A 23,702-nucleotide genomic window follows, 5' to 3' on the forward strand; every position below is an offset into this window, starting at 1 on the left:
GGGGGCGTCCCCCAAAAAGCATCTCTGGAAATGTGGGGAAAGAAAGAAAAGGCGGAGGGGAGAGATGGGCACGCTGGGCTTGGCAAGGGTTAAAGGAACAGAGCTGCCTTCCTAGAGAGGCCAGGAAGCAAGGGGGGCAGGTCCTCCAGAGCCAAGGCCCCTCCCTCCCCAGTCCTTTCCTGCAAGGAGGGGGGGTGTTGCTTTGTGTCTCTCCTGCAAGGGCCGAATTGCTGCCCCCGCCTGGGATCTGGTGAGTCTCCTCTCTCTCTGGGATCTGGTGGGGGTCCCAGGGCTGCAGCAGAAGAGGGTGCCTGGGGGGCCTGATCTGCTCATGCAGGGGGGGGGGATCCCAAGTCAGGGAGGAGAGGGTCCTGCCAGGGAGGGGCCAGGTCTGCCACGCTCTCCTTCCTGGAGATCAGAGGATCCCAAACTCATCTGGCCCTCCGCCCCCCCCCTTCAGAAAAACAATGATTCTCCCACGAAATCTCATTTCTTTAATCAAAGGAGTCCGATTACACAATAAATGTTCAAATGGTTTTCCAAAGCTGGAGCAGGAGGTGGACACTATCCCCTCCTCCCCCAAAAAAGGTGGGAGAGAAAAGCCAGGAATAAAGAGAGGGATCCCAGCCCATAATCTGGCTGCTGCATTGGGGACCAGTTTCCCAGTGTCTCCCAGGGCAGCTCCCCACGGAGGCCACTGCAGCAATCCCCTCGCACCCAGAGCAGGGCATCCCAGGACCACATCCTCTCTCTCCCAAAGGGATTGTTGATGGAAATGGGCGCTGCTACTCCCTGAGCCTCCAGGGTTAAGCTATCTAATTGAATAATAATAATAAATTACCTGCCTAAATTTCAAGGGAGATGTCTTTGGCCCCACCCACTTGGCCCTCAGGGGGTTGACCAGATGCACACCTGGCCCTCTGGAGCAGAGAGTCCAAGTACAAGAAAAGGAGACAGAAGCAGGGGAGTGGGGTGGGGGGAGAGCAACTTCTGAGGACCCCCGGGTGAGGACCCCCACTAGAGCCAAACATCCATTATTCAAAAGATACAAATGTCAGTCAGTTCTGACTTCATGCATTGCCTCTGTTTCTCTGTTTTGAATCCTTGTTTTTTTCTCAGGGAAAGGGTCTTCTTGCAGAAATGGACCTGGATTCCTGTGAGGCAGAGAGGCCTCCGTTGGACACCAGAGAGAGGCCACTGGGTAAGGAGGAAGGTGGCTTTTCTCCGTTTGGTCTTATTCTGTTGATTTTCCAACTCATCAGTGGGTTCTTTTCATCTTTTTTTGGGGGGGGGACTTTTGGGATCCAGGGCCCAGAGGAAAGGAGATGTATTTCTGCATAACTAACATATGAAATGGGCACAAACGTTGAAATGCTCTCAGCAGGTAAGCATTTCTCAAAGGCCCATCTGTAGTTAGAGATGCCCTGTTTCACCTGTGAGAGAAGCAGGCACTCCTGGCAACCTGATTACCTTTTCTCTCTTGCAGGTGACAGAATGATGCCGGCAAGACCTCCTGATCCGCCTTTTCATGGGGGCAGAAGGGAAGCAGCGGCTATGGAACCAGATCAGGTCAGGGGAAGCTGCCTTGGGGGGACAGAGACTGGGGGATGGAGCAATGTCATGGACTGGTTGGGCACAGAGGAATGGTGGGAGGAAACAGCCGGGGAACCAGGAAGGGAAGATGGCTCAGAGCCGAAGTAGTGGAGGTGGAGGAAGGATGAGCAGTCAGAGGGAGAAGAGGGAGAAGCCTGGGAAGAGGAGGCGTCAGAAGCTGGAATGGTAACAGGGCTTAGTGGGCTGGGAGACTCGGTGGCAGAATGCAGTGCAGAATCAGAGGCAGAAGAGGAAGGAGGCGAGTGGGAGAGGGAGGTCGAGAGGCAGAGGTGAGTCAGGAGAAGGGGGAGCCACTGGGGGCTCCCTCTCCTTCTGCCAGAAGCCACCCTCCCTGCTTGTCTCTCCGAGCCAGGAGACGTCTGACAATGGAGGAGCAAAGGCAGGCTGCACACTGGCACACTGTTCAATCACTTGCCAGAAACCCCAGAGAGGAGGGGACTTGGAAAGCTGTCGGGAGCCGGCGGCCTTCATTCTCTGCAACTGATTTCATTGAGGAAGATGCTCAGGGAATGAGCTGCTGTTCTCATTAGGTCTGAAACTCAGCCAAGTCTGCGAATATCGTGTTCTTGCTGATAAAGAGTTAACTCCAGCTGTGAACTGTGGGATTTCCTGCCCATTTAACTCTGCTATACCAGCCTTCTGAACGTCACCACTATGATTCATCAGTAGTTGCTGTTTTCATAGATTCCTAGAGTTGAAAGGGACCCCAAGGGTCATCAAGTCCAACCCCCCTCATTGCAGGAGTCTCGGCTAGATAATCCAAGACAGATGGCCATCCAAACTAGGCTTCTTGTATTTCTATGTTGCTCATTGAATGCTAAAATTTCTAAGAAGTGTACAAATGAGAACAAATAGTGGCCAGCATTCACCTAACCAGCCCCATCAGCTGCAAAATGGGGCCTGCCCCCCATCCCTCCCCCTCTCCACACCTCCCTGAACCTCTTGAATTTGGCTGTAGGGCATTGGGAGGGAACTCCCCAGAACAACTCACGAGGAGAGGAGAAAGTGGATCCTTTCATCAGGCAAACTGGAATGCTTGGAAGGATGGAAGGATGTCTCTTCTAAGGAGGGGGCTTCCAGTGAGCCCAGAAGCAGCCAAACTTCCATGGTCTTTCCTGCTCTCTAAATTGCTTTCCTTTCTAACTGCTGTGTTTTGTTCTTCACTGACCCTCAGGCAGGCTGCAGGCTGACTCTCTGAACTCTTGTTTGCAGTTTGCATTCCAAAGGGAGGGGGAGTTGACTCCCGTGTAACCCTCTCTCCCCCTGGCTGCTTCCTCCCCTGGGAGCTGGCTCATTCATGTCACACACACAACCGAGTTTTCTGTAGCGGATCATATTTCTGCTGTCTCAGAAGAGGACTTTTCCCTTTTTCTTTCAGGGTCCAGTGTGCTTGGAAGATGCTGCTGTTCGTTTCACGGATGAGGAGTGGGCGTTGCTGGATCCTGACCAGAGAGCTCTGCATATGGACGTCAGGGAGGAGAATCGTGGGATTGTGGCCTCTCTTGGTAAGGCTCCCTGTGGAATCGTCCTGTCTGCCTGGAAATTCAAAAAATGCCTCTGTGATGAGCCTCATCTATTTTCACAGAGCTCAACAGTGTCCCCTATAACCCGTGGGATCCTAACACCCCCATCATCATCATCGTCATCGTCGTCATTTTTATTATTTATACCCCGCCTATCTGGCTGGGTATAATTTGCTGGGTTGAACAACAAATTACTATTCTTTCTGTGAACAGTCTTCCTCCAGTCCTGCCTTTTTATACCATGATCGGGCTGGGCTGGACTGCCCAGGCCATCTTAAATGTCAGCTTCAGAGTTGTTGGGAAAGATAAGTAACCTCTGTCAGGTTTTCTGTTTTTGCTCCTGTCAATCTTGGGTTAACCAAAGAGACAGCTGGCATTGGGGATGGAGGGGATGCCATGACTAGGCCAAACAAAATCCATCCCAGAGAACAGGCAGGCTTTTCGAAACTCAGATAATAATAGTAATAATAGTGATAATAGTAATAATAGTAATAATAATTTGTTCATACCCTGCCCATCTGACTGGGTTTCCCCAGCCACTCTGGGCAGCTCCAAGCAGAAGATTACAACCACGATGAAACATCAAATATTAAAATCTTCCCTAAACAGGGCTGGCTTCAGATGTCTTCTAAACGTCTGATAGTTGTTTATTTCATTAACATCTGATGGGAGGGCATTCCACAGGGCGGGCACCACTACCAAGAAAGCCCTCTGCCTGGTTCCCTGTAACCTCACTTCTCTCTGGCAGGGAACTACCAGAAGGCCCTCGGAGCTGGACCTCAGTGTCTGGGCTGAACGATGGGGGTGGAGACGCTTCTTCAGATATACTGGGCCAAGACCGTTTAGGGCTTTCAAGGTCGGCACCAACACTTTGAATTGTGCTCGGAAACGTACTGGGAGCCAGTGTAGGTCTTTCAGGTCTGGTGTTATTTGGTCTCAGCCTGCATACCAAATGGAGCTGGTAGACAGCTGCCCTAGACACTGAATTGACCTGCACCTCCATGGACAGCTGTGTGTCCAAAAAGGAAAAAGCGAGGGAGAGGGGGGAAAGAAAAGAAAAGAAAAGAAAAGAAAAGAAAAGAAAAAGGAATAAAAGTATGAATAGAGTAAAAAAACATAGTAATATCTCATATTTCAGTCAGCAAAGAAAAGAAACTTCCGACTATACCCATTGTACTAATTTTCAAATAACCTGTTATTTACACAGTTACACAACGTTGTTTTTTGTTAACTTAATTTAACTTTATCTGACATGTACTTTGTATTACAAGGCTCCTTCAATATCTGCCAGAAAACTTTTACTATTCCAGTACCCTCTGAGGTATTCCTTAATTATTAACCAATCCTTATTTACTTCTTGTATTGTATTTCCTCTTATTGACCCCGTTCTCCTTGCTAATTGTAACTACTCTATCAATGTGGCTTGCCATTCAATCTTTGAGGGGATGATGTCGTGTTTCCTTTTTCTTCTATTAAAATCCTTGCTGCAGTTGAGGCATACATGAATAATGGTCTGTATTTCTTGTGGATTTCTGGTGTCATAAGACCTAATAGGAACGCCTCAGGTTTTTTAGGGAATGAAATCTTAAACATTTTCTTTAACTCATTGCAGATGGTATCCCAAAAATCTTTAATCTTGTCACATTCCCACCACATATGCATGTAAGTTCCATTTCTTTTTTTTCATCTCCAACATAAGTCTGACCTGTTCTTATATATTTTGGCTAGTGTTGCTGGTGTCAAGTGCTGTCTATATAACATTTTCAAAACATTTTCTCTTAAGTTCATACATACAGTAAATTTGATGTCAACTCTCCACAGTTTTTCCCACTGACACATGTATATATTGTGGCCTAAATCTTGTGCCCAGCGAATCATAGATTCTTTCACTTTCTCCTCCTTTACCTCCCAATCCAGGAGGAGGTTGTACATTTTCGAAATATATTTGTTCTTGGATTGAAGGAGTCCTTTTTCAAATTTGGAAGTTTCATCTGCAAATCCTTTTTTTATTATCTAAACTAAATCTTTCGTTTAATTGGAAATATTGTAGTCAATCTGTTAAATAGGTTCTAATTTTACCAAATTCTTTCAACTTTAGTTTGTTGTTATTTTCCTCCAGGATCATTCTGTACGTTGCCCAATCGCTTTGCATATTCTTTTTCTTAATGGCTATGGCTTCCAATGGGGAGGTTCACCAGGGGGTTTTGGGTTCTAAGAGATCTTTATATTTGTTCCATATCTTATATAGTGATTTTCTTACAATATGATTCAAAAAACCCATGTGGACCTTCACCTTATCATATATCATATAAGCATGCCATCAAAAGTGATTGTCTAAGTCAACTAAATCTGTATCTTTAGAAACTATCCACTCGTTGATCCATACTAGCCCAGCTGCAGCACGATACAATTCCAGATGCAGTAGAGCAAATCCTCCTCTCTGCTGTTGGTCTATTAAGATTTGATGTTTAATTCTTGGTTTTTTGCCACTCCAAATAAATCTCGCAATGTCCCTTCTCAAGTTTTTAAAACAATTCATACCTCCCAAAATTGGGATAGTTTGAAACAGGAACATCAGTTTTGGCAAGACACTTTGATAACAGAAATTTTACCCCAAAAGGAGAGGTGAAGCCTGCTCCAGATTTCCAGGTGCCTCTTGATCTCCTTCCATAACTTTACATAATTATCTTGATATAGATGAATACATTTATTTGACAGCCAAATACCCAAGTATTTTACTTTTTTCCTTACCTCTAGTAAGTTCCCGTAACTCCAGTTTTTCATCTGAGCACATATTTTTAAGTAAGAGGTTGGTTTTCTTTTTGTTAATTTTGATACCTGCCAATTTTCCAAATTAATTAATTAAATCTATTGCTAATGGGATACCTTCTTTGGGGTCTTCAGTTGTTAATATCACATCATCCACATAGGCTCTCATTTTATGTCCCCCCCCCCCAGTCTTAATTCCCTTTATTCTTCCTTCCTTCCTCAGTTCATTTAGCAGGGTTTCCAGCACCAATATGAATAGGAGAGGGGAAAGGGGACACCCTTGTCTCATGCCTTTCATAATATCAATACTCTCTGTGAGTATTTTTTGTTGTTGTTGTTTAGTCGTTTAGTCGTGTCCGACTCTTCGTGACCCCCTGGACCAGAGCACGCCAGGTACTCCTGTCTTCCACTGCCTCCCGCAGTTTGGTCAAACTCATGTTGATAGCTTCAAGAACACTGTCCCACCATCTCCTCCTCTGTCATCCCCTTCTCCTTGTGCCCTCCATCTTTCCCAGCAGCAGGGTCTCCCCCCCCTTTCCTTTATTCCATCCTGCAGATCTATCCAGTTCTGGATTAAATACCCCATTCACGTCTCCCATCAGTATTAGTTTCTCCCCTATATGCTCTATCAGTATCTCTTCTAAACCTTTATAAAATTTTGCTCTTTTTTCATTTGGGGCATATATCCCAATTATCATAAAAGATTCCCCTTGTGATTTTTATCTTAATTATTATTATCCTTCCATTTGCGTCTTTATATATTAGCTTTGGCTCCAGGTTAGGTTTTACGTATATCACCATACCTCTTTTTTTTTTTTTTTTTTTTTGTCTGCTGTTATAAATTCTGACCCTAGTTTTGGATTTATCAACACTCTTGTGTGTTTTTTATTTATATGCGTCTCTTGGATACATGCTATATCTAAATTCTGTTTTTCCACTATGCGTTCTACCTTGTTTCTTTTCTTTTTATCATTCAATCCTTTTATATTCCATGATAGTATTTTTAGATTCATTCTTTATTAATTTGAATAAAGAAGAAAGAAGACAAGAGAGAAAGAAAGAGGGGAGAAACAGAAAAAATCAGATATTACAATTTCTTATACTCTTTTTATTTGTGGTGCCTAGTCACTGTCATGATCTTGATTTGATATTCCTGATTTGTTGCTAGGGTCTTCATCAATTGGTTGCCTACCACAAATTTAATTAGCATTAATCCATAACTGGGACTTCCATTTGTTCCTCAGGCTCTAATTCCTTTTTGTTTCCATTGCAGATTGTGAAAAATTGGAAATCAAGAACAAGGGTGACCATGAGAAAATCCCCAGAGAGGAGAAGCCAAATAAAAATTTAGAGTGTGGAGAGAGCTGCAATCAGAGCTCCCATTCCATTTCCCATCAAATAAATCTCATTAGAAAGAAACCCTACCAGTGCATGGAATGTGGAAAGAGCTTCAGTCAGTGCTCCTCTCTCACTTCCCATCAAAGAATTCATACAGGGGAGAAACCGTATCAGTGTGTGGAATGTGGAAAGAGCTTCAGTCAGAGCTCCAATCTCACTTGCCATCAAAGAATTCATACGGGGGAGAAACCCTATCAGTGTGTGGAATGTGGCAAGAGCTTCAGTCAGTGCTCCTCTCTCACTTCCCATCACAGAATTCATACAGGGGAGAAGCCCTATCAGTGCTTTGAATGTGGAAAGAGCTTTAGGAAGAGCTCCCATCTCACTTCCCATCAAAGAATTCATACAGGGGAGAAACCCTATCAGTGCATGGAATGTGGAAAGAGCTTCATGGATAGCTCCTCTCTCACTTCCCATCACAGAATTCATACAGGGGAGAAACCCTATCAGTGCATGGAATGTGGAAAGAGCTTCAGTACAAAGGACTCTCTCATATCTCATCAAAGAATTCATACAGGAGAGAAACCCTATCAGTGTGTGGAATGTGGAAAGAGCTTCAGTCAGAGCTCACATCTTACTTCCCATCAAAGAATTCATACAGGGGAGAAACCCTATCAGTGCATGGAATGTGGAAAGAGCTTTAGTACAAAGGACTCTCTCATATCTCATCAAAGAATTCATACAGGGGAGAAACCCTATCAGTGTGTGGAATGTGGAAAGAGCTTTAGTCAGAGCTGCAGTCTCACTTCCCATCAAATAATTCATATGGGGGAGAAACCCTATCAGTGTGTGGAATGTGGAAAGAGCTTCAGTACCAGCTCCAAACTCACTATCCATCAAAGAATTCATACAGGGGAGAAACCCTATCAGTGCTTTGAATGTGGAAAGAGCTTCAGGGAGAGCTCCTTTCTCACTTCCCATCAGAGAATTCATACAGGAGAGAAACCATATCAGTGCATGGAATGTGGAAAGAGCTTCTGTCAGAGATCCAATCTCACTTCTCATCAAAAAACTCATAGTGAGGAGAATCATAGAATCATAGGATCGTAGAATTGTGGAGTTGGAAGTGACCTCTGGTGTAATCTAGTCCACCCCATGTGAAGCAGGCATCGCAGCTAAAGCATCCATGACAGGTGACCATCCAATTTCATAAAACCTCAAAGGATGGAGATTCCAGCACCTTCCAAGGGAGTCCATTCCACTAACAGCTTTTGCTGTCAAAAGTTCTTCCTCATGTTTAGTCAGAAATCTCCGTTCTTTTAGCTTGAAGTCATTAGTTGATGTCCTACCCTCTGGAGCAGGAAGGAAAAAAGTTTGCTCTATCTTCCATTGTTTATAGTTTTATTGTGTATTTTGTGTTTTTATAGTGTGATTTTATGTTGTAAACTCTCTGAGACCTGTGGAAATAGGGTGGTTTACAAATTCAATCAATCAACCAATCAATAAATCAATAGATTCTTGGTTGCCATCCTCTGTACATGTTTCAACTTGTTGATATCCTTATTATTTATTGAGAGCCAGTGTGGTGTAGTGGTTAAGAGCGGTAGTCTTGTAATCTGGGGAACCGGGTTCGCATCTCCGCTCCTCCACATGCAGCTGCTGGGTGACCTTGGGCTAGTCACACTTCTTTGAAGTCTCTCAGCCCCACTCACCTCACAGAGTGTTTGTTGTGGGGGAGGAAGGGAAAGGAGATTGTGAGCCGCTTTGAGACTCCTTCGGGTAGTGATAAAGCGGGATATCAAATCCAAACTCTTCTTCTTCTTCTTATAAAAGTTATGTTTTTCCCTTCATCCGAAGATTTCAGTAATGGTTCTTCCTCATCCTGGGATGAAGTGACAAGTGAGATGCCACATGATTCTGTCCTGGGCCCGTTGTTGCTCAACTTCTTTATAAAAAAAATTGGGTGGGGGAATTCAGGGGATGCTGATGAAATTTTATGGTGAACCAAACTGGGAGAAGCAGCTAATGCCACAAAAGACAGAATTAGGATTCAAAATTACCTTAATGGATTGGAGAACCGGGCCCAAGCTCACAAAATGAATTTCAGTAGGGAGAAAAGTAAAGCTTTGCACTTAGGCAGGAAGAACCAAATGCACCAATATAAGACGGGGGTTTGGTGGACAGCAGAGTCTGGGGATGCAGTGCCTGAGAATTCCACCAGAGGGCCAGAGCCTCTCTGATTGGCTTCCTTGACAGAGGGAAGGGGATGGAGCCAGGACTTTGGGCAGGACAATAAAAGGGAGATAGTTGGAGAGGGCTGGATTTGAGATGGGAGAGAGGGTTGGATGGAGGGAGAATGGCTCTGATCATCTGTGAGGAGAATATAGAGCCAGGGGAATATCTATAGAGTCAGACTTGTCAGTTTGCATTTCTTAGTACAGAAAGTATTGATCTGATTGGACACGACTAAACAACAACAACAAAAAACTACAAGCCTATCTCTCTGCTAAAAAATGACTACAAATGGTTTGCAAATATACCGTGGTGTTGTTGTTGTCATCGTTTAGTCATGTCCGACTCTTTGTGAACCCATGGACTAGAGCATACCAGGCATTCCTGTCTTCAACTGCTTCCCGCAGTTTGGTCAAACTCATGTTTGTAGCTTCGAGAACGCTGTCCCACCATCTCCTCCTCTGTCATCCCCTTCTCCTTGTGCCCTCCATCTTTCCCAGCATCAGGGTCTTTTCCAGGGAGTCTTCTCTTCTCATGAGGTGGCCAAAGTCTTGGAGCCTCAGCTTCAGGATCTGTCCTTCCAGTGAGTACTCAGGGCTGATTTCCTTAAGAATGGATACGTTTGATCATCTTGCAGTCCATGGGACTCTCAAGAGTCTCCTCCAGCACCAGAATTCAAAAGCATCAATTCTTCTGCGATCAGCCTTCTTTATGTTCCAGTTCTCACTTCCATACATCACTACTGGGAAAACCATGGCTTTAACTATATGGACCTTTGTTGGCAAGGTGATGTCTCTGCTTTTTAAGATGCTGTCTAGGTTTGTCATTGCCTTTCTCCCAAGGAGCAGGCGTCTGTTAATTTCGTGACTGCTGTCATCATCTGCAGTGATCATGGAGCCCAAGAACGTAAAATCTCTCACTGCCTCCATTTCCTCCCCTTCTATTTGCCAGGAGGTGATGGGACCAGTGGCCATGATCTTCGTTTTTTTGATGTTGAGCCTCAGACCATATTTTGTGCTCTGCTCTTTCACCCTCATTAAAAGGTTCTTTAATTCCGCCTCACTTTCTGCCATCAAGGTTGTGTCATTTGCATATCTGAGGTTGTTGATATTTCTTCCAGCAATCTTAATTCCAGTTTGGGATTCATCCAGCCCAGCCCAGGATTGCAGTAAAATTAAAATGTTTTGGGAAATTATATATAATGAAAATGTTCCATTCAACATTTGTGAAAAAGCCTGAAGCTTTCTTATTAGGGATTGAGGAAAAAGACCTGCCAAAGAAATTAAAAAATATTTGTATGTATGCTACAACAGCGGCAAGAGTCTTCATAGCACAAGGGTGGAAGAATGAGGAAATCCTGACAAAAGAACTGTGGCATGAAAAACCGATGGACTATGCGGAATTGGCAAAATTGACACACAAACTACGTGACAAGGATAATTGTGATTTCAAAGACGAATGGGAACCTTTTATGAAATATTTGAAGAAACAACAAAATGAACTGGACTCTTTGGCAGGTTTTGAATAAATATTCACAAACTCTTTATTGTAATATATAGATAGATAATTTGAGGATTTTTACAATTTTATAACATGCAGATAGAAATATGGGTTGAGAAACCAGCGAAAGGAGCTGAGGGAAGTCTGGGGGTGGGGTGGGAGGGGGTGTTCTGTTTAGAGGGGGAATGGGGGGGGAAATGTGGAGGATGTGTTTTTGTTGAAACTATTGTGTTGAAATTTCCAATATATTTTTTTTTAAAGGAAATCTTGAAAGTATACTGCATAAGGATTATTCTGAGTGGTTTAGATTAACTGATGATCTGATTATTAATGATGTATGGAAAGTAGAATTATCATCACTTGAACATAGTGGAATACATAATACCACAATATCTAAGATGTGTGATGTTACACTTTTACCTATTATTGTTAATGATATATTTTGGGTTCCTTATTTTCTTTCTCATAAGTTGTTATGTTCTAATGTTTTGAATCATAAGGATAATGTGATTTTCTAGGTGTGAAAAATGGGGGAAAGGATATGTTTGCTCACCACATTTTGGACAAAGTGAACCTTGTGTGTTTGATGTTAGTGATGGAATCTGTCAATTACAAAAGATGAGTAATGATACTTTTATTCAAGATACTGGGATTGGATGCTTACGTGTTACTACTGTGGACCCTGAATTGTGGTCAGATGGAACTCTCACTGGAATTGATAAACATCAGGGATGCAAATGTAACCTGTAGTGATGTTGGGAAATCTACATAACCTATGTGCAAAATTTGAGAACTGGAAATATTGTGTCGGAAACGATTAAGGATTCTGTGTATTTGCCATTAAACCTACACAGTTTTGATATTTCTATAGGACCAGACTATCAGAAGTTAATGGCATTGTTTTTGCATAATGATCAAATACGAAAACACTTGGAACAACATGCTTACAATACAAAAAAGGCATTTCTAAAAATACAATATGAAAATGGAAAATTTCAACAAATTGCTGATGAGGAATCTAGCTTTACTGAATATCATTTGTGAGAGATATTTAAAGGCTATTCTCCAAAGACGTCTGCTTTCTTACATCTATTGAAACACCCTATTGTGATTATTCTGTTGATAGTATTCAGTGTAATTGGATATGCATTTTGCTTAAATGCTTAAAGAATCTGCAGACACGATTGAATTCTGTCTTAGAATATTTGCATATTGATTTTAAAGTGAAGTATAAATAAATTTACACATCAAGAGGGGGAATATGTAATGAATGGCATGGTTTGTATGGGCCTAAGATGGCTGAAGAACACCACAAAATGGATGCAGTTGATGAACTATCTGAACGGCGTTGATCAAAGAGCTAATGGAATGTGCATGTTCTGGCCAAAGCAGTATATTGGGAACGGTACATGCAAGGAGGCATGAAGACCGGCTATACAACATCAGTTTTGAACAGTAAGAGTTGTGATATGCCAAAAGCTACACAACATCAGTTTCAAATAATAAGAGTTGTAAAATACCAAGAACATGCCAAGGACGAAAGAATGCGAAGATTCAGATGAACAACAAGGAAAGTATACAAGGCGAGACTCTCCAATGTGAGTGTGTGTGTGTGTGTGTGTGTGAGAGAGAGAGAGAGAGAGAGAGAGAGAGAGACTGAGTGCATGTTCCCCTGTCTTGTTAAATGTATTCCACGGTAATCAATAAAGTAGTACTATAGAGGAAATCCAATATTGGTTGTCTGTTGTGTTGTGCTCTCCTGGAGTAGCCTACGTTTCATCTATGTTAAACACCTAAACAGATCTAAAAGAACCTAATTGCTCTTTATACATCTTATAAGGTCTTCCATTTTTTTCTTAAAACACTATTCTTACCATATGTGCTGGTCCCGGGGGGAAGGTTACTGTTACCGTAGTAACAGCTCCTGAACGGTGTGGGTCAAGGCCTGGTTCTCCTGGGCCAATGCCACCAGCGCAGCTGCCTGGTCAGCCATGGCCTCTGGCTCTTCCTGAACGCACCCCAACGATGGGGGAGTGCGGGTGTGGTGGGAGCAAACTGTGCTGGTCCCGGGGGGAAGGTTACTGTTACCGTAGTCAAAGTTCAGTCCTGAGTCACTAGCCTGGAAATAGTCCACAAGGTGCGAGGCGAGGTCCAAAGCAGGGAGCCGGGCGGGGACAGGAACACTCGAAGATCAAAAGCAGGAAGCCGGGCGGGAAACAGGAACACTGGAGGAACAGGACTGGATGCTGGCCGAAACAGCTCTTCAATGACGATGTTGCTTCCGCAACCTGGGACCGGGCTGACTGGCCTTTATCTTCTCTGAGGCCAGGGGCGGTCCCAGCCCCCAGGAGACCCGCCTCTCCTGGCCTTAAGGCGAGCACTCCTCCTGGGAGAAACCAGTTCCCTTCGCCTCTCTGCCCTAAGCCTCTGCAGTTCAGGAGAGGCTGAAGGGTTACTGGGCCCAGGGGGAGACTCACCTGCAGGCACTCAGTCCTCAACCACCTCTGGGGCCAGAATGGATTCACCTGGTGCCTGCTCCTGAGGATCCGGCACAGGTGCAGGCTCCTCAGAATCAAGGCCCTGCCCCAGTTCACCCGGCCCTGGAGGCGGGGACTCCTGTGCCAGCTGGGATTCCTCCGGTTCACTCTCAGAATCGGAATCCCAGGCCATCACACCATAATTCTTGCTACAATATGAGTGTTATAACAATCCTGCCAATGTTTTTAGTTGTTCTCCAAAGTAGCTTTCCCCCATTCCTTATTAAAGTTCTTGCCTTCTTGATTTCTGATCCTCCTGATCCAATTTTCGCCATTTCAACATAGTCCATCATCTTCATTAAGCATTCTTCTTTAGTAGGGACTTTTTCTTTCTTCCATCTCTGGGCTATAAGTATCTGCGCTGCTGTCGTTGCATACATAAATAATCTTTTCTGATCCATTGGTATTTCTGCACCTAAAAGTCCTAGTAAAAATGCTTCTGGTTTTCCCACAAAGGTTATTCTAAACATTCTGGTGAATTCAAGATGGTTCTCGAAGCTTCTCTGTGTTTGAGAAACAAGAAGCACAAGGTTCCTGATGTGTGGGTTATTCCTTCATGAAAAGCTGAGTGCAACTGGTTTAAACCGGTTCTGTTATCTCTTTCTGTCGACTATAATATGCTGACTATCATAGTGAGGCCAGAAGGAGCCAAGGTTTCACCCTGGGACATTCTGCATGGCAAGCAGGTGGTCTGGTGTGGAGCTAGGGGGCTTCCCCATATTTTGCTGGCCTTTCTTGTGTTGTTTAGTCATTTAGTGGTGTCCGACTCTTCGTGACCCCATGGACCAGAGCACGCCAGGCACTCCTGTCTTCAAAACTCCATGGACAAAGACGACAGGCCTTTCTACATTATGCTATTAGCAATCGTGATGATTTACTCAACTGAATTAGCAACTCAGCATTTCTGAGAGGGGAAACGGTATAGTTTTGCATATTGGTTTTTAGATAATGCATAAAAAGAAAATATTTATCATTTAGTATTAGTTTGTGAGACGTCCGGAGGGTGGCAACACAAGAACAGGCCTTTTCAGTGGTGGCTTCTTGTATGTGGAATGCTCTTCACCTGTCATCTTGATTAAATATATTTAGGCCCCATTTAGGCTCTTCTCTTTAGTTGATTAACATCCTATGGCCTTTTAAATGTGTGAGTAGTGGGGGAGGGGTGTTTTATTGTGATTATTATGGTATGTATTTTGGTGGTTTTATATTGCAAACCGCCATGTGATCCTCAGATGAAGGAAGACATAGAAATTTAACAAATAATATATAAAATAATAAACTACCGGGTGGAATTTGTGTTATGTGTCACATGTGGCAGTGCATTTTTCGCTGATTGCAGTGGTCAACTAGGAACACGTGGGGAAAGGAGATCTCGTAGGTAGACTGGCACCATGTTGTTGAGAATCCTGTACATTCCTGACAGGTTTTCGGGAGCCCAGTGGGGGCTTCAGAGGCTGATCACAGGGTCTGGATTGGTTCATATGCAGAGAGGTGGGCCTTGAGGCATTGCGGTCTTGAGCCGCTTAAGGCTTTATAGGTCAAAACCAGCACTCTGAAGTTGGCCCAGAAACTGTGTGGCCTCTGAAGTCGGGCAAAGATCAGTGTAACATGTTCAAACCATTTTACTCAAGTGAGCAACCTGGCCACCGAATTCTGCACCAACTGAAGTTTTTGAACAGTCTTCAGGGACAGCCCTACGTATAAGGCATTGTGGTAATCTAACCTACAGGTTACCAGAGTATAGATGAAAGAAGCCAGGCTATCCCTGTCTAGATAGGGGTGCAGCTGGGCCACCAGCAAAAGCTGATGGAAGGCATTGCAACCCCCTGTGACCACCTGAGCCTCAAGCAGCAGCAAAGGATCCAGGAGTCCCTCCAGGCTACAAAACCTGTTCCTTCAGGTAAAGGGTAACCCCGTCAAGATCTCCCACCCATCTGGTGTGGGAAACCACCCACTAACAGGGCCTCAGTCTTATCTGGATTGAGCTTCAGTTTGTTGACTCTTTTTAAAAAAATATTTTTTATTGATTTTAACATATAATTTATAATACGTACCACAAAACTTTGTCACTTATACAACCTTTTTGGACTTCCATCAGCACCTCTGATGATCCACCGTTTTAATCACTTCTTATGCATCTTAACTTTATATTACCTTTAAATTTCTTAACTAATCATCCTCCCCCTTATCCATTTTTGCAATAATTCCAATAATACTCCTCACAAAACTTCTTGTAAACCTACAAAGGTCGTCACTTCAGTTTGTTGGCTCTTATCCAGTCCGTTATCGAGGCAAAACACTGCTCCAGAGCATTGACTGCCTCACCTGCAGATGTCAAGGAGAAGGAGAACTGAGTGTCACCAGCAAGTTGCTGACAACGTGCCCCAAATCTCTGGATAACCCCACCTAGTGGTTTCATGTTTCTTAGGGGATAAAATCAAACCCCAAGGAACCCCACCTTGAAGGCTCCATGGGTCAAAGAGCACTTTCCAAGCATCACCCTGTGGAGATGCTCATCCACAAAGGACCAGGAGCACCACAAAGCGGCTTCACCCACCCCTAACTCAGACGGAGGACACCATGGCCAATGGTGATGGTATTATTATTATTATTATTATTATTATTATTATTATTATTAATTTGTGTACACCCATCATCATGGCAAGCTCTGTCCATGGACCAGGACCCAGGACCAGGTTCTCAGATGGGCCATCAATTTCTTTTGTCATGTTAACACCTCTATCCCAGGCATAGCTGTCAACTTTCAGATTTGAAAATAAGGGATCAGCAGCCTCAAAAATAAGGGATCAGCAGCCTCAAAAATAAGGGATCAGCAGCCTCACCTATCTACCAATCCGGGATAGCAGCAGGAAGCAGCGGGAAACGGCGCTGGAATAAGGGAATTTCCCGCAAAAAAAGGGAAGGTTGACAGCTATGATCCCAGGTGAGGCCCTGGCTTGGAAAGGAAGCTGAGCCTGAATTTTTCCACTGGCCCCCAATCTTCCCTTCAGTACAGGTTATCCTGTTAATTGGATTTTAATTAACTGCCCTGCCCTGTAGGAACCTCCAACTTTAAAGATGGATCTTTTGGTGTGGCAGCAAGTGTACTTTGGAACTCCCTGCCACTTGACATCAGGCAGGAGGTTTCACGGTCCACTTTGCAGCATTCAACTTTGTTACCGTTGCTGAGTTTGTGATAGCTAAATATTGAGGGACGCTGGTGGTGCTGTGGGTAAAAGCCTCAGCGCCTAGGGCTTGCCGATCGAAAGGTCGGCAGTTCAAATCCCCGCGGCGGGATGCGCTCCTGTTGCTTGGTCCCAGCGCCTGCCAACCTAGCAGTTCTAAAGCACCCCCGGGTGCAAGTAGATAAATAGGGACCGCTTACCAGCGGGAAGGTAAACGGCGTTTCCGTGTGCTGCGCTGGCTCGCCAGATGCAGCTTTGTCACGCTGGCCACGTGACCCGGAAGTGTCTCCGGACAGCGCTTGCCCCCGGCCTCTAGTGTAAGATGGGCGCACAACCCTAGAGTCTGTCAAGACTGGCCCGTACGGGCAGGGGTACCTTTACCTTTACCTAAATATTGAGGAGAGAGCAGCCAATCTCCTATGTATATCTGAATAAATTGAGAAAGTCTGGTTTTCAGTAACTATGATTAAGCTAACATTGCAAAAGAATGCATCTAAACCGGCCTAACAGACACATGGGGAAATAAGCATTTTGGGGGATGTTTTGAAAAAGTAATCATTTATTTATTTATTACATAAAATGTATATACCGCTTGATTGTAAACAAAACCCTCAAGGCATTTTACAAAAAGATACAGTGAAATCATGAAAAATGTACAGCAGTACTTTAAAACATGTAAAAAGTTAACATGCTGATATTCAGCTCAACTTTTTAAGCTCCTGCACAGGCATGTTTTTAGGAGGTGCCGAACAAAGGTGGGAGGGAGACGCCTGCTTGATCTCAAGAGGCAGGGAGTTCCAAAGGGTCTGTGCTGCCATACTAAACAATTGAGGTTTTGCAAATGTGGAGCAGGTATTATGTGGCACCTGAAGCTGAAGTGTCTGCCTGTGGGGTAAGGAGGGGATCTCATGGGTAAACTGGTCCCAAGCGGTGAAGGGCTTTCTGTGCTAATGGAAACACCTTGAACTGCTACTGGTAGCCGAAGGGCAACAAGGGAAGCCCCCTGAGTGAAAGGGTCATATGCTGAGAAGGCCACGCTCCCGAGAGGAATCTTGCTGCAGCATTCTGCACCGGCTGAAGCTTCTAGACCAAGCACAATGGATAACCCACATGGAGGGCTTTGTGGTCATCCAGCCTTGAAGGTGTGGATGAAGCACGTCTGCAACAGGCAGGTGTAGAAGCCCATCTCCCTGGCGCCTGACCACATGATGGCCAGCATCTTGGGCAAGGTGGAGGTGCTGATGACCAGGTCGTTGGCAGCCAGCCTGGAGAGGAAGAGGTCCATGGGCTGGTGGAGACTGGGCTCCGTCTTGATGACGAAGAGGATGGTGACATTCCCCAGCACAGTTAGGACGTACATGAGGAATAGGGGGGTCCCAATCCAGGTGTGGAAGGCTTCCAGACCAGGGATGCGCACCAGGATGAAGGAGAATTGGCCCAGTAGGTGGGCCGTGCTGTTGAGGGCCTCCGAGACCCATCGTGGCAGAGCTTCTGAGACCTGGAGAAAGTCACATGGCCGCCAGAGGGAGAGAAGAGCACTCTTCTCCCATTCCTGTGGTTTCCAGTAACTGCTTTTCAGAAGCTTGGCTGCCTCTCCTTGTGGAGCCAGAGCAGAGGCCTCTCCTCCTCTGGGAATTTGTCTAACACTCCTTGAAAATCACATTGGGATGTGGAAAATATGAAAACAATGAGGAGAGGCAGGACTGAAGATTTGGAGATATCCTTCAGAGGTCCAGACTATGGGGAGCCCAGAAAAATTAATAATAATAACTTGGATTATAATTTGGTCTTTTAAAAAAATTTAGTCTCTTGTTTTTAATTGGATTATGATTGGGAATGTTGATTGGCTGTTTTTATTGGGAAATCAATAAAAATGATTTAAAAAGAAAGTCACATCGGTTGGTGGCCATTGCTGCCTCATGAGGGACTGAGTTCCACCATTTAACTAAGAAGGACTTCCTTTTATGCTTCCTGAATCTTCCAACATTCATCTTCACCACGGGCTCTAATGTTGGGAGAGGAGAAAAAGTTCTCTCAATCCACTCTCTCCATGCTGTGCAGAAATTCATAAACATCCATCATAGTGTAGCCTTTTTAGCCTCTGGTGAGAAGAGCTTTGAGCCCGGGAAAGGGAAATGGGAGTCAACAGACACTCAAGGAATAGTTTCAGAGAAAAAGCTTTATTTCTACCATCCATGAACTGGTAGAAGGAGCAAGTGTGATAGATTCACAAAACAAGCACGAGTTCACAGCCATTTGCACAGAGCATATATTCCCCTTCAGTTCCCTCCCCTTTCTCCTCCTCAAGAGTCCTGCCCCATGACGAGTTTCCTGAGCATGAACAGAAAGCTCCTGTCTTTGGGACTCTTTTGGACTCTTGGCGCCCTTCCCAGGAAAAGGGGATGAGAAGCCAAGGGGGTCGAGGAGCCTTGCGTTCAGCGTGTTCAAGATGTGTTACAACGAGAGTGAGATAAGAGTCACTTCCCAGGCCTGAGTATTCTTGGCAATGACAGAGCCTATTCATTAGCCTTTTTGAAGCTCTCTCGTACTGATAAAAGTAACGGTTTGCCTTTGCAACAGCATCTTGTGAGAAAACAGAGGAAAACTTTAGCTGTGGATTTTTAGAAGAGAGAAAAGGAATATTGGACAGTTTTGAGGCCTAGGTGACTTCAGGCCTAGGCGGGGCACCTGTCCTCACCTCCTTCAATAGGATTCTCCCCCTGGATATTACCAGGATTTCAAAGGTAAAAACTTTCAGGGTGTCCTGGTTTTTACTTTTTGAAATATGGCAAACTAGGGCAGGCCATTTCTGTGGGCACAGTGGGAGAGGACGATGAGAGGAGGCTCTCCTGCCATCCAAAGCCTGCGGCACCAGGGCCTGGCAAGCGAGCGAGGGGCCAGCCAGTCTCTTTTTCCTACTCGGGAGTAAGCTGCCTTGAGCTCAGCAGGGCTTCACTCCCAGGTCAGTAAGCATATAAAGATGGCAAGTAAGAATGGGCTGCTGGGTTGACATGTTCGCTGGGCTTTCCCATGGAAGCCAATGGAGGAATTCATTCCTTGGAGGCTGTGAGCAAAGGGCAGCTGAAGAAACGGCAAAATATAACCACCACCACTGTGGCAACGTGCTCAGGAAGGCGTTTTGGGAGTTAAAATGTTAAGCAAGGCAGCCATTGGGTTGCACTAGGCCAGGCCCATATCCGGTACATACACTCAGACACCCACTGCCCAGAGACACCCAGAGATGGGCTGATAAGGATTACCAAGGAAGGACAGGGAAGGGTCATGTCCAACTCCTCATGCCCTGTCTCTAGGCAGAACCTAATGTATCTCTCTGGAACACAGTCTCCAGGCAAAGCAGTTTTTGTCTCTAGGCAGAATCTGTTGTTTCTGTCAGAGTATGTGTAGTGCTGTAACTTTTGATTGGATAAAGACCTGATTCAAGAATGTATAAAGGGAAGCCTCCCCTGTTGGGAAGGGCCGGATTACGGAACTTATTCCTCCGTGCCATTGCTTGCTGCTGGCAAACAATTAAAACCTTCTTGCTTTAATTCTTCTGTTGCTGAGTGGTCATTTGACTGGCCTGACTACTTGCTACACCACCACCCATCTGGCTGGGTTTCTTTATTTATATTAATTTCTATGTGCGCATGCAATCATTATTATCTCATATTAAAAATTGGGAGAGGGTCTCTTAGCACAGCCCTCCAGTGCACACTAGCGGCCAGAATTGTGGAACCTTCTGGACAAAATGTATTTCCGAGGTTTGATGGCTCATGACACCACTTTGTTTTGGAGTAATACCAAGGTTTTTTTCTCTGTGGGGACGCAGGGGGACGCATACCCCTAAACATTTTGTGAATTTAACAGGAAAAGAAACTCACTGTATTTATTTTCCCAGATTTGAACTGTATTTATTTCCCCTCGGTGGTGATTTCCTTGAGTCAAAATGAGAGTACCCTAAACATTTTTTTTAAGAAAAAAAGCACTGAGTTATACCATAAAATCATGTATCAATGGAAATAAAATTTAATGAGGGATGTAATGCAATAACTTTTATGAAGGATTATTTATTACAACAGCAGTCATAAAGAAGAAACGTGAAAACACAGGAAAAATGAGATATGCAGGTTAAATTGCCGTGTTGGCACTTTGCGATAAAATCAATGGTTTTGGGGTTGCAGTTTGGGGACTCGGTTCCTAAAAGGTTCGCCATCACTGCGCTAGAAGGAAAGGAAAGTGGGGGGGGGCGTCCCCCCAAAAGCATCTCTGGAAGTGGGAAAGAAAGAAAAGGCGGAGGGGAGAGGTGGGCACGCTGGGCTTGGCAAGGGTTAAAGGGAACCGAGCTAGCTGCCTTCCTAGAGAGACCAGGAAGCAAGGGGGGGCAGGTCCTCCAGAGCCAAGGCGCCTCCCTCCCCAGTCCTTTCCTTGCTTGGGTGTCTCTCCTGCAAGTCCCCCTCCTGGGATCTGGTGAGTCTCCTCTCTCTCCCCCCCAGAGGGTGCAGTGGGGAGACGGGGGGGGGGGGCAGGGCTGCAGCAGGGGAGGGTGCATGGGGGGGCAGATCTGCTCATGCAGGGGGGGACCCCAAGTCAGGGGGGAGGAGAGGGTCCTGCCAGGGAGGGGCCAGGTCTGCCACGCTCTCCTTCCTGCAGATCAGAGGATCCCAAACTCATTTGACCCTCCGCCCCCCCCTTCAGAAAAATCTCCCTTCTTTAAACAAAGGAGTCCCTGGGACTTTAACTCTGTGTGACATCGCTCAGCCTCATTGCACAACAGAGGAAACATGTGCAAATGGTTTTGCAAAGCTGCACGGGGAGGTGGACTAGCCCCCCCCCCCCAAAAAAACCCCACAGGGAGGGAGGAAGTTAAGGTGGGAGAGAAAGGCCAGGAATGAAGAGAGGGATCCCAGCCCAGAGTCTGGCTGCTGCATTGGGGACCAGTATCCCAGTGTCTCCCAGGGCAGCTCCCCACGGAGGCCACTGCAGCAATCCCCTCGCACCCAGAGCAGGGCATCCCAGGACCACATCCTCTCTCTCCCAAAGGGATTGTTGCTGGAAATGGGCGCTGCTACTCACCGGGCCTCCAGGGACCTTGGCATCAATGGCTGCGTGTGTGTTAAGCTATCTAACAGAATAATGATACTAAATTACCCTCCTAAATTTCAAAGGAGATGTATTTGGCCCCGCCCACTTGGCCCTCAGGGGGTTGGCCAGAAACATATCTGGCCATCAGAGCAAAGAAAAAGGGACCCCACCCCAGGAGTCTGCCTTGAGAATGGCAGAGAGTCCAAGTGCAAGAAAAGGAGACGGAAGCAGGGGACTGGGGGTGGGGGGAGAGCAACTCGTGAGGACCCCCGGGTGAGGACCCCCTAGAGCCAAACATCCATTATTCAAAAGATACAAATCACTTCCTTGTCAGTCAGTTCTGACTTCATGCATTGACTGGAAGGCAGGAGCAACCAGGCTGATTCATCTCCCAGAAATCCCTTCCGCTGCCTCCACATTTTGCATTGCAATCTTTCTTCTAGGAGAGCTAGAGGCTGCTTCTTCCTCCTCCTCCTCCTCTTTCTTCTTCCTCCTCTTTCTCCTCCTCTTCCTCCTCCTCCTCTTTCTTCTCCTTTTTAAAAAGGCCCTTTCCACCTGGCCTAGGGGGTGAGGCCCAGACTCACCCAGCCCTACTGTGTTAAATATGTATTCTGTAGTTAACCCATAGCTGTCAAGTGTCCCTTATTTGAAGGGACAGTCCCTTATTTGAAGGGACAGTCCCTTATTCCAGCGCCATGTCCCACTGCTGTCCCTTATTGATAGATGTCCCTTAAATCAGTGTTTCCCAACCGGTGTTCCGCGGCACATTAGTGTGCCGTGAGACCTTGCCTGGTGTGCCGTGGGAGGGAGGCGGGAGAGGCGGGGCGGCGGCGGCATCTCCTGCTGGATGCAAATCCAAACATGGCGGGCGCCTCCCTCGCTCCTTTGTAGGCGGACCATCGAGAGAGAAAGAAAAGGAGGCGAAAGAGCGAGAGAAGGCGCCTGCGCGGAAAGAGGAGCGAGCAGTGCGCCTGCGCGCCGCGGCGCCCGAGATCGCTTCTCCCCACCGCCCCTTGCTTCAAAAGAGGTCCGGGGACAGCGGGAAGCGCTTCGCGCTGCCCCCGGACCTCTTTTGAAGCAAGGGTTTGCGGGGAGATCGCTTCTCCCGGTGCTCCGAAGCGGGGCGGTGGGGCGGGAACCTCGCACCCCGCCGCCGGGCATCGGAACGATGCCCCGATGCCGGGCGGTGGGGCGGGAACCTCTCCCCCCGCCGCCGGGCATCGGAACGAGGTCCTGGACCTCTTCTGAAGGCAGGCGGGGGCAAAAGTCTTTGCTCCCCCCGCCTGCCTTCCCGGGACAGCGGAGACTTCTCCACTGCCCCGGGCGATCTTAAAATGCTGGCGGGCGGGAGCGAAGCGTTCGCTGCTGACCCCCAGCATTTTAAAATCTCCTCGGGGCAGCGGAGACTTCGCTCCCGCCCGCCAGCATTTTAAAATCGCCCCGGGACAGCAGGGGCTTTTAAAATGCTGGCGGTCGGCAGCAAAGCCCTCCTGTCCCCGGAGCTTGCGGGGCGGGAGGTGGGAAGAAGGGCTTTTCTTCCCACCGCCAGCCTTCAGAACAGCCTTCTGAAGGCTGGCAGTGGGAAGAAAAGCCCTTGCCCCCCCCCCAGCCTTCAGAAGAGGTCGGGGGACAGACTGTCCCCGGACCTGGTCTGAAGGCGGTTTCCCTAGGAACGCATTAATTGATTTTCAATGCATTCCTATGGGAAACCGTGCATCGCAAGACGAAAAACTCGCAAGACGAAGAGACTTGCGGAACGAATTAATTTCGTCTTGCGAGGCACCACTGTACTTTTTATATAGTCAATATAGGCACAGAGTTAAATTTTTTAACATTTTCTAATGGTGGTGTGCCTCGAGATTTTTTTCATGAAACAAGTGTGCCTTTGCCCAAAAAAGGTTGGGAAACACTGCCTTAAATGT

General features: G+C 46.1%; 3 protein-coding genes across 3 annotated transcripts in view; all 3 read left to right on the forward strand.

The window, feature by feature from the left end:
- Positions 1-8,772, forward strand: part of LOC144327429 (uncharacterized) — a 60,414-nt gene extending 51,642 nt beyond the window's left edge. Inside the window, exon 12 of the mRNA XM_077926766.1 lies at positions 7,419-8,772. Within this exon, the coding sequence (XP_077782892.1) occupies positions 7,419-8,354 (936 nt within the window). The 3' untranslated portion in view covers positions 8,355-8,772. The remainder of the gene's footprint in view (positions 1-7,418) is intronic.
- LOC114595233 (uncharacterized) overlaps positions 1-23,702 on the forward strand; it is a 99,660-nt gene that overhangs the window by 51,664 nt on the left and 24,294 nt on the right. The gene's annotated exons all lie outside the window — the stretch shown is intronic.
- LOC114595216 (zinc finger protein 460-like) lies at positions 138-7,318 on the forward strand. The gene is made up of 6 exons (XM_077927990.1): positions 138-250; positions 1,120-1,201; positions 1,487-1,569; positions 2,993-3,119; positions 4,750-4,799; positions 7,180-7,318. Exons 2-6 carry the CDS (start codon positions 1,141-1,143, stop codon positions 7,255-7,257), a joined length of 399 nt encoding a protein of 132 aa, XP_077784116.1. The 5' UTR covers positions 138-250; positions 1,120-1,140; the 3' UTR covers positions 7,258-7,318.

Source organism: Podarcis muralis, chromosome 4 (assembly GCF_964188315.1).
Source record: "Podarcis muralis chromosome 4, rPodMur119.hap1.1, whole genome shotgun sequence".
Lineage (NCBI taxonomy): Eukaryota > Metazoa > Chordata > Lepidosauria > Squamata > Lacertidae > Podarcis > Podarcis muralis.